Raw genomic sequence first — 11,606 nt, 5'->3', positions numbered from 1 at the left:
GCAAGGAAGGGCAGGACTAGATGATTTCTACTGTTATGGGGTCTAGTGTTACAGGGGGTTTTTCTAATGAAAAAGATCACTGATTCCTCCCAATGAAGTACATTAAACCAGGGTGTCTGGGCTGGAAAATAACTTCAGCTCAGATCTTAACATCTTAACATCTTAACAACCTAACATCTGCATCTTAACATCTTAACAACTTGACATCTGCGGTAAGCAAGGGCCTTTTTGTCTTTGAGGATCATTTGCTTTAAAGCACTGAAAAGTGAGCTGCTAGCTCTGGCAGTGATGGGAAAGAATGACAGTTCCTTCCTTTTTACGAAAGGATGCCAAGTCTAACAGGACCCCCAGGTGTGCAGAGAGCCCAGACCTGGACTAGAACCACACAAAGGAAGTCAGTCCAGGGCCCACCCTCCACCTTCTTCCCACCACGAAGACCACTCTGGCTATCGGGCACCAGGGAGCCCTCGGGACTCCTCCATCGACTGCAAAACTGGTCACCAAAGCTATGGAAATGGAAGGTGGCATATAAAATGTAACACTGGTTGTTTGCACCATGTAGGACTGGTTTCCTTAGAGGGCGTATAAGGCACCATGTGGGAAAGCTGCTCCCACGCCCGGCCACGCGCCAACACTCAGCTCCTCACACGCACACATGCACACAGCAGAGGCCAGCTGACTTTGCCACGACGCACAGGGAACGCAGTGCTGCCCGTCACTTCTGGGTTTTGAGCTGGTTGGAGAGCCAATCCAGGCCTTCGTAAAGCCCATCTCCACTGGTGGCACAAGTAGCCTGAATGTACCAGTTTCTCTGGCGGAGGGAATGTAAGCCAAGCTTGTCCGTTATCTCTGCTGCGTTCATAGCATTGGGAAGATCCTTGAGAGAGAATATTCAAAAGTCAGTTGACAAATGTTATACCCTCATAATGGAACATTATGCTCTTCCCCCAACATCTGCCCTTAACCCACAGTCTTATCTCTAGCCTTCCAGTGGCTCAGGCTCCAAACCTTGAAATCATCCTTAATTTTTTTTTTTTCTCTCTCTCTCCTCTCACAAACTCCACACGAGGAAATCCCACCAGCTCTACCCTCAAAATATATCCAGAATCTGGCCACTTCTCACCACCTGCACAGCTATACCCGGATCCCACCACCATCACTTCTCACTTGGGTTTTACTGAAATTACTTCCAAACTGGTCTCCAAGCTTCTGCTCTTGCTCCCAGAAAGTCTAAACACAACCCGGCAGTCAGTGAAAGTCAGTGAAAGTCATTCTTCTATCAAAACCCTGTGACATCTCCGTCTCTCTGGGGGTAACAGCCCGAGTCCTCAGGATGCTCTGCAAGGCCTTCGTGACCTGAGCCCCCGTGACGCCTCCTAACTGTCCTGCTCTACCTACAGCCCTCACCACAAGTTACTATATTATAAAATTGACTTACTTAGTGTGTTTATTATCTGCCTCTCGTAACCAGAATGCAAACTTTACCAGGGCAGGAATCTCTATCTTGTTCTCCGATGTGTTCCAAGTGTCTAGAACTACGCCTAGCACGTAGTAAGCTCAAACCAAATTTGAATAAATTAGCATTAAAGAACAAGGTAGATCTAGATGCAATGATTTGGAAGGACATCAAAGATATGCTAAGTGAAGAAGCAGGTTACAAAACAGAATGCAGAGGGCTTCCCTGGTGGCGCAGTGGTTGAGAATCTGCCTGCCAATGCAGGAGGACATGGGTTCGAGCCCTGGTCTGGGAAGATCCCACATGCCATGGAGCAACTGTGCCCGTGAGCCATAATTACTGAGCCTGCGCATCTGGAGCCTGTGCTCCGCAACAACAGAGGCCGCGATAGTGAGAGGCCTGCGCACCACGATGAAGAGTGACCCCCGCTTGCCACAACTAGAGAAAGCCCATGCACAGAAACGAAGACCCAACACAGCCATAAATAAATAAATAAATACATTTGGGGGGAAAAAAAGTTATGAAAAAAAAAAACAGAATGCAGAATATGATCTCCAGAATTTAAATATGAATACAATCATATAACTGCTCATATAGGCACAGAAAGTTTTATCTCTGGAAAGAAATATAAGACATTTAACAATGTTTTACCCTGAAGAGTGGGGCTAGAATGTTTTACTTGATATTGTGAACTGTCTGCATATTTATACCATGAGCATTTTCTGCTTTTATAATTAAAAAGAACAAATGTCATTTTCTTTTATGAAAGTCCGTTGTGTTCACTAGTGAACTTCAAACTGACATCGAATCTAATGGCCGAGTGAATGATGATCCACCCACCATTTAAAACCATATTTACAAAGGGCTAGATGACAAGAGAAAATGCCTTCAATAAAGTGACAAAACAGGATGCAACACGTCAAAACAGTACGATCTCGATTACATAACAAATGTACTCATTGAGGAGAAACTGTGGGGACACACATCAAAACGTGCCCCTGGTTTATCTCAGGCTGGTACATTCCACAGGATTCTGCCTTCTTTTCCACGCTTAGTTCAGCTTCCTGAGGCTGGATGTTTCTACACCCTCCTCCTACTCCTCTTCTACTGCTTTTGGTTATATTTTCACAGAAGCCGAGTTTCCCCAAGGATAGGCCCCGATGACCCAATCTCATCTCCTCCTTTGCTTCCCCCCACCCCCAATCCCGTCCCAGCTGCACTGGCTGCCTTCCTGCCAGCCTTCAGGTGTCATCTTACCAGATGTCATCTTATCAGAGAGGCATTCTAGTCCTTCCCCGCATCTGCCCCCTCCTCCACGACACTCCCCCCAGACATATTACCTGTGGTTTGTTGACTGACTCTCCTCCCACTAGAACCTAAACTCCATGAACACAGGGATTTTTGTCTGTCTGGTTTACTGCTATATCTATATCACCAATACCTAAAACAATGCCTAGATCTTAGTACATGCTCAGTTGATATTTGTTGAGCGAGTGAATGAATCTAAGACATGCTAACAAAGAGGTGGAGAGAAAGGCTAAGGACAGGAGAGAGGAAGGCAGGCAGCTAATTAAATACCTCTATTTTTAAGTGAGCGGCTGGCAGTACTTTTCAATCCCAGGATTCAGAAAGCCAGCGACATACCTGTTTATTTACAAACACCAATAAAACTGCATCTCTGAGCTCATCTTCGGCTAACATTCTGGTTAGTTCTTCTCGGGCTTCATTGACCCGCTCTCTGTCATTACTGTCGACCACAAAAATCAGACCTAGAAAGAAAGCACAAGTGTGTTAGTAATCTGAACCTGGGAAGGCAGCTGTTTATGTCCTTACAGCGTCTCCCTGCTTACATATGTGGTTTTACTGAAAGCAATCAATACAGAAGGATATATAATCTTTAGAGCTGGGAAGCCTCCTGTACACCCAACTAGCCTTTTTCAGAGGCATCATAGCCCTTCACCAGATTAACAATAACAAGAATAGAGAGAGAAAAGGTTAGGCTTATTTTTAATCACTTCATTTCTACATCATGCCTACATGATGAAGACCCAATAAACTATGGACATCCAAGTTCAGATAAGCTTCCCTGGTTGGTAATGTTCTATGTATGTCACACAGCGATGTGCCAGAAGGGTAATGCATTCTAACCCCATGGGAAGAGGACGATGCAAACTTTGTGTGTGGTACCTCCCAGATCTCGCCCTATGCATCTCTTCCTTTGGCTGGTTCATTTGTATCCTTTTGCTATAACAGAACTGTAATTGTAGGTATAGCGCTCCCCTGAGTCCTGTGAGTTGTTTTAATGAATATTGAACCTGAGGGGATATTTGGAACTGCCAAATTTGCAGACAGCTGGAAAAAAGTGAGGGTGGTCTGGGGAGCCCCGAATTTCCAGCTGGTGTCTGAAGTGAGGGAGTCTTGTGCCCTTAACCTGTGATGTATGGCCCAACCCCAGGTAGTTGGTGTCATAAGTCTTCCCAGCAACCCACACTATACAGCAGCAGAGAAATCCCAGGAAGCAAAAGACAGGTCAGAGAAAGGGACCACCACACTGTATGTGAGCAAAGGTAGCTGAAACCTGCACAGATCTGGTCACTGCCACATTGGCTGGAGGCAGGGCCAACAGGATCTCAGAGGAGGTGCCCAGGAGGGATCCAGCACACACTCCAGACACAGGATGCAAAAGACTCTTAACAGTAGTCCACGTGACATTAATGGTAATAACAACTGGATGGTTAGCTGACAATAAGCCTTCTGTGAGACAAAAATGGGAAGTGGCTGCCAAAAGAACTAACTTGATCCTAGGCTGTATCAACAGTAGTGACAGCAGCTCAGTTCCTAAAATACGGGCAACAAAAAGCCGATGCTACAGTGCGTCAGTCAGAACATCCTGGGAATGTTACATGGTTGGTGCTGGACCCCACACTCTAAGACACAGCGAACTGGAGGGACAAAGAATGACTAGGACGGCAAAGGAATAAGATACCATGTCATATGAAAAACAAATTTATATAACTGGAAATATTTTGCCTAGAGAAAAGATTCATTGAGGGGACTGACAGCTGTCTTCAAATATCTAGAAGCTGTGACATAAAGAGAGGTTTGACTTGTAAGTAGATGGAAGATCAGTGGGTAAAACTACAGGAGGTCAAGGTGATAAAGAATCAAGAGAAATGCAGGTGCAATGGGCTGCCTCAGGAGGCGTGCCTGTCACTGAAGATGCTTGTGCCCAGCTTAAGCGGCAACTTGTGGGGACACTGCAGAAGGGATTCTGCTGACGGGAAGGGCAGTGGAATGAGATGACCTCTGGGTTCCTTCTGACACTGAGATCGCACCACCATGTCTAGGAGGGAAAATCTGTGCTGGCCCTCGGCCCTTTCCCTCTGTGCTTCCCAGGCCCACCCAACGGCTGCCTGACCAGCTGTCTGCAGCAGTCCACTCTGGCAGACTGGAGTGCCCACAGCTTCTGAATGTCTGGGGCTTACATGAGACTCGAAGTCATGTCTGTTACATCACATCAGACCAAAAAAATGAAGAACATTCAAAACACTCCCCGCCAAAGATTTGATAGGCTGCCAGTAAGTTCTGGGCTCTGATCATAACTAAGCAAACGAGGTTATCCTGAAATTTGAGGAGATCCTTAGTCTCCAATGCAAAACTGACAGGGTGGAAGCTGACATTATCCCTTTGCCATTCCTGATAGAAAGAAAGGTTTATAAATATTAGGTCCCATTTTATACTGTTTTTATTTAGATCCTTATGTGAGAAACAAAAGAATCTAGCCATCACACTAACTACACTTCTGAACTAAGAAAACCTAGAAAAGGTAAATTTACAAATGAATAGTATGCTGTAATTTGTTTTTAGAAGTGGGGAGAAGAAAATTCAAATTAAAAAGGACAGCCTGACTGTTGGACAGTTGGCAGGAAAAACAGGGCAACATCCAAGGTTACTAATGGCTGAAATGTTTGGACCCACCAGACAGCAAATCCATTCCTCAGAAGTCCCCATTTGCTAATTTCATGAAGAGTCTAAACCACCCACAAGGTCCTAGAATATAGCCAGTTAGTTCTCCACTATCACAGCAGTAGTTACTGAAACTCAATAAAATTAGGCTTGTTATAGGACTCCTTTGATGTAATATAACTCACATTTTAACTGGATCACTCTGACTCCTTTGTGAGGAAGACCTTAAAGGGTCAATGGAGTGAAAAGGAGCTCATTTAGGCAGCTTTGCTGAGGTCCAGGGGACTGGAGGGAAAGTGCTGGAGATGTGGTCAATTTTGAATATAGTTTGGAGAGAAGTCAACAGGATTTTCTAATATGTGAAGAGTAAAAGGAAGAAATATTACTCAGCCATTAAATAAAAAAGAATCTTGCCATTTGCAGCAATAGGACGGACCTAGAGGGTCATGGTGATCATTTTATAATGCACAAAAATATTGAATCACTATGTAGTAACCTGAACCTAATATTGTAGGCCAATTAATAAAATAAAAATGAAAGGAAAAAATATGAATTTATCTGAAATAAAAATCACCTTCCCTTTGGCGTAGGAAGGGGCATGGAGAAGAGAAATGTAGTAATCCTTCTAATCCACATTAATTATGACCACAAGCCCAGGGAAATATACATCCACAGAAAAATGTGGGCAGCACTTTAGTATTATGCAATTTTCGGGGACAGCAAAAAAAAAAAAAAAAAAAAAATTAGGCTTGTTATAAATAGAAGATTGAAAATAAACAGGCATTTCTACTTGGTGACTGAGTGTGACAACTCTTAATAAGGTGGGTAAAGGGAACCCTGCCTGAGAATGAGGACAAAAAAGCTCTAGTAATTTGGACTCTGAGACAGTTAATTTTATGTGTCAACTTGACTGGGCCACAGGGTGCCCAGACATTTGGTCAAACAGTATTCTGGGTGTGTGGGGGAGGGTGTTTCTGGATGAGATGAACATTTGAATCAGGACACTGAGTACAGCAGATTGCACTCCTCAGTGTGCTCCAGTCCAATCCAATGAAGGCCTGATTAGAACAAAAGAGAGGACGAAAGAATTCACTCGTCTTGGAGCTGGGATATGTGTCTTCTGCCTTTGGACTGGAACTTAATCATCAGCTCTCCCGGGTCCCCAGCCTCTGCCAACTGCAGATCCCGGGACTCCTCGGCCTCCACAACCATGTAAGCCAATTCCTTATAAGAAATCACATACACACACACACACACACACACACATATATATATATATATATATATACACAAAAACATATGTGCAAACATGTATGGATAGCCATCCATCATACTGGTTCTGTTTTTCTGGAGAACCCAGACTAATACAGGCTCCTGAGTGCCCACTACCTTCCAACCGCAGAACTAAGCATTTTATAAAATTAATCTCATTCAAGCCAAATGATCTGGCACAGTAGGTATTCACCTCCATTTTATAGATGAGGAAATCGAGACAGGAAAGATTACCTAACTTTCCCAAGGTTTCATAGCACAGCTGTGGTTCAAACCCACATTTTCTACTTTTATTCCTGGTGAGGAATTACAATAGTTTGACCAATATGGCGAGTGCCAATCCAGGGTAAATGGGCACTCTGAGTATCAAAAAGCGTATTGTCTGCAACGGATTGAAACACAAAGACATAAAAATCTAAGAGTCATCATGGAAGGTTGTTAGAGTTGTTTCTCTAAAAATCAATAAAGGGAAAAAAAGGGAAAGAATTAAATATTTTTCAGAGAAAGCAAATATTTGATGAAGGGATTCTTTGTTTAGAAGGATTTCAGCTTAATAGACTCAGATGGAATGACAGAAAAAAATGGAGGGATAAACTGTTGGAGAGTAGCAGACGACTAAAGAGACATAACAATGAAAGGCAACGTGTAAACTTTGATTCCTTCGCAAACAAATCAAACGTGAAAAGGACGTATTTGATACAACTGGAAAAATCTGAATAAGGACTGGGTACCAGATATTAAAGAAAGAATGTTAATTTTGGAAGTGTGATAATGCATGGAGATTATGTTTTAAAAAAGTCTTTATCAGTTTGAAATAAACACTGAAGGATGTATGAGTAAAAGACATCATGTCTGGCATTTGCTGTAACACACTCTGGGCAAAATGCTGATAACTGTTGAAGCTGGGTGATGAGTACGTGGGGATTTGTTAAGTATCCTCTTCTTTTTTTGCTTTAAATTTTTCACTAACAAAACTGAAAAAAGAAAAGATAAACGCACTATTTTGAGGAAAGACATTCTAAATCTATAGGCTAAGGAAATAAGTACAAATAGAGTTAAGTGTTAAAGGTAATAGCTAAAATAATGATACAAAATATAAAGGGACAGTTGACTCGGGTATTTCGTCTGAAAATATCAACAAATATGGGTCTTTACTATGAAACACATGCAGTGAAAACACCATAGGTAGTAGAATCTTCAAAATTAAAAGAGTCCAAATAAATTCTAAAATGAGTATGTAGATGCCAGGTGGTTATGATTCTATGTGAGAATCTGGGTGTAAAAACTATATGAACAGCTTACAGATATCTTGACAGGTGATACTCTGTAAGGTATCATTTATCCAAAATATAATCAATGAAAAAAACTAAAATAGATTGATAGGGGACTGGGACACGTTAAAACCCCAAATTTTAAGAAACCAGTGATAAGGAAATAAGGTAATGATCTGGGATATTCATGCTTATTCAAGCACTTGTAGAATAACAGCACAGTAGGGAGGCACTGTGGCCACACAGGATGCTAGGATTTGGGATTCCAGCCATCCCTGTTCATTTCTTTCTCTCCATAGGGATGATTTTCAAATATTCTCCACAGGTTTAAAAGAGTGCACTGAATTCAAGTTCTTCAAAAACTGGTACTTCATCAAAGGCACATACAACTTTCAATTAACCAAAAGATGAAATTCATTAGAACAACCATTTTCTAACTGTTCTGGATTAAGAGGAGATTCCTATATAAGGCATTAAAGCCCAAGTACTTTTTCAAGGAAGGCAGGGACCACTTCTCAAAAAGAAACCTCCCCAGTAAGTGTAAGTGGGTCAGCAGAAAAGAAGGAATGACTGACAGTTCAAATAAAGCAGCGCACCACAAGGTTTTGCTTCAAGCATCGACCTTTAGGTGCGTTTAACAGAAACGGTTGCAAGGCTAGAACTGGATAATCTTTACCTTGTGTGTTCTGGAAATAATGTCGCCACAAAGGTCTGATTTTGTCTTGGCCACCAACATCCCAGACTGTGAAGCTGATGTTTTTATATTCTACCGTCTCCACGTTGAAACCTAAATTGGGAAGATGGAGAAAGTGTTTAATGAAGACTTCTCCTGGTTCAACAGTTCAAAATAATTTCAGCTAACATTTGGACAGTACTTTTCATTTACAAAGCAGCTTGCCAGTCAAAGATCCATAGCTTACAAAACAGAATGTGTTAGTCAGCTTTCTCCCCCATGCATTGTGACAGGTGTCTCCAACCTTCTCCACTCCCTCCAGCCTCCCTCCTCACACCTCCCCTGCCCTCCCCTCCCAGCAGCTCTTCCTGCATACTTCAGAGCAAACAGCAGCCATCAATGGGACTGCTTCCGCTTCCCACCACACATTGTAGAAACCCAACTACATCTTCACCCACCCTTTTCTCTCTCCCTCTTGGAGCAATGGAAGGGGGGAACTAGCTAATGCCAATCCCATCCCCCCATGTGCCGGATCCAATTCACCCACACTGTCTGGAACCTTCAAAATCTCCAACCTGTTTAAGTCTTTTGCATCTTTCAAAAAAGATGACTCCACATCTTCACGCGCTACCACCCTCTATTTTCCCTTTTAAAGTCAAACTTCTCTAAGACGTTTAGCTACTTTCACTGTTCCAACTTTGTCACCTCTCACCCAATACACCTTAGTTCTACTTTACCATGTTTCGCTGGTTTCGCCAATGTCAGCAAGGTCACCATGTCAATAAATCTGACAAATGCTTTCCAGTTTTTATGTGATTTGATTTTATATCTGACACTACTGCTCACTCCCTCCTTGAAACTCTTCCCTGGCTTCCCATTTTTCTTCTGTTTCCATGGCTGTACCTTCTCAGTCTCTTTAGTGAACTCAGCCACATCTGACTGATCTTTAAATGATGCTTAGTTCAAAATCATTTACATAGAACTGTTGCACATAACCTAAACATCCATCACTGGAAATTTGTTAAACATATAGCCACATAATGGAATACTATCTAGTTACCAAAATTTGATGTTGAGCTGTACTGATTATTATTTAAGCCCCCAAACATAGTGGCTTAGAACAATGATTTTCCCCCCTACCCAATTCTGTGGGTTGCCTGGGCTTCCTCTTGTAGATGCATTCAACTATTGAGTCCTTTGGGGGCTAGGTTGGACTTCTCTCTCTCCAGGTGGTCTTTTTATTCTCAAGGAGCACTGAGCTTCCTCACGTGGTGGTGGTAGTGTTCCGAAAGAACAAACCCCAAGACACAGCACTTATCAAATCTTTGTGTGAATCACATATGCTGATGTGCCCTTGGCCAAAGCAAGTCACATCGCCAAGCTCAGCACCACTGCAGAAAAGGACTGCACAGGGGTATGGCTACTGAGGGGCATGATTCATTGGGCACCATTAGTTTAACAATCTACCACAAAATCAGTATTCAATTCATTCACCAAATATTTCCTGGACATCTATTATGTGTCACGCATTTTGCTAGGTGCCTGGGGACAGTGGTGAACAAGGCAGACATGATTCTTGCTCTTATTCACACTTTTGGAAGACAGTGACCAAGCAATGACAAATGTGCTCAGAGTTACTAAGAAGTTCAGGTTGCTATGGAAACATACAACAGGGGAAAACCCATCCAAGGGATCAGGAAAGGCGACCCTGAGAAATGATGCTTAAACTGAGACGGAAAGAATGAGCTGGCATTAGCTACATAAAGGGGGGAGGGGGTTAAAAAGAAGGCAGGAAAGCATTCCACAGAGAGGAAATAACATAGAAAGAGATCCAAACCCATTGTTTAACGCAGAGTAAGTTGGAAGACAGCATGCATATGACTTCACAAAGATATTCACCAAAGTCACAGTGTTTTTTAACACTCGTTTAGATTTTTTTTGTACGTATGACATTATGGAAGCATGAATTATTTTTATAATTGGAGAAAACCAAGTAATTATGCTATTTTCATTTTGGACTAATGACATTTTTAAAATTATGAGTATGAACACTTTCTCCATCTGGTTTCCTGTTCCTTTAAGTGCTGCAATCTCTGAAGCTACTGCCCAAGTTGGAAGTTGATCGGTTGGTTCCTGTGCCTAATCCAACATTCGGAACACTACTGACATTCACATGCCATCCTGGGGAGGCTATTCTTGCTCAGGAGTTTGGATCTGGAAGCAACTGATGAGGCACAGACTAAGTTCTGTCAAAACTGCCTTTGAGGGGCTTCTCTGGTGGTGCAGTGGTGAAGAGTCCGCTTGCCAATTAAGGGGACATGGGTTTGAGCCCTGGTCCGGGAAGATCCCACATGCTGCAGAGCAACTAAGCCCGTGCGCCACAACTACTGAGCCTGCGCTCTAGAGCCCGCAAGCCACAACTACTGAAGTCTGAGCGCCTAGAGCCTGTGCTCTGCAACAAAAGAAGCCACCGCAATGATAAGGCTGTGCACCACAATGAAGAGTGGCCCCAGCTCACTGTAACTAGAGAAAGCCCACGCACAGCAACAAAGACCCAATGCAGCCAAAAATAAATAAATAAAATAAATATATTTGTAAAAAAAACCCTGCCTTTGCAAAAGTCTTAAATAGCTGACAAAACACAGTGCTGGTTCGCAGGAATAACTACACCGCCAGATAGTCCTCCAGCATTCGAACAAATCAGATTCTTCACTTGACCACCAGCTCAAAAAAAAATCATACTACATCTTTAAACACTAGGAACATACTTGGTATGGAGAGCTGCTTCCACTTAGAAAGGCCAGCTGGAAGAAAGATGGATTTTAATAATCATCTCTTTTTTTTTTTTGGCCAAGCAGACAGGGTTAAACTTGTTCCACCTAAATGTGTTTGTATGACTCCCCTGTAAACCTAGCAATGTGCCAGAGATGCCAGGGAGCAATTAGGAAATTGTATATTACCTGGTTTT

General features: G+C 42.7%; 1 protein-coding gene across 2 annotated transcripts in view; it reads right to left on the bottom strand.

Moving 5' to 3' along the window:
• Positions 1-313: 313 nt before the first annotated feature.
• Positions 314-11,606, bottom strand: part of LOC103089703 (ADP-ribosylation factor 2) — an 11,580-nt gene continuing 287 nt past the window's right edge. Inside the window, exons 2-4 of one of the 2 annotated variants that reach the window (XM_007456722.1) lie at positions 8,642-8,752; positions 3,101-3,225; positions 314-877 (exon numbers count right to left, since the gene is read on the bottom strand). In XM_007456722.1, the coding sequence (XP_007456784.1) occupies positions 716-877; positions 3,101-3,225; positions 8,642-8,752 (398 nt within the window). In that variant the 3' untranslated portion in view covers positions 314-715. The remainder of the gene's footprint in view (positions 878-3,100; positions 3,226-8,641; positions 8,753-11,606) is intronic. The other variant, XM_007456723.1, reaches the window with a different exon arrangement.

The sequence above is a fragment of the Lipotes vexillifer genome, unplaced genomic scaffold (genome assembly GCF_000442215.2).
Source record: "Lipotes vexillifer unplaced genomic scaffold, Lipotes_vexillifer_v1.1 scaffold299, whole genome shotgun sequence".
Taxonomy (NCBI): domain Eukaryota; kingdom Metazoa; phylum Chordata; class Mammalia; order Artiodactyla; family Lipotidae; genus Lipotes; species Lipotes vexillifer.
This window is presented reverse-complemented; position numbering and strand designations above follow the sequence as displayed.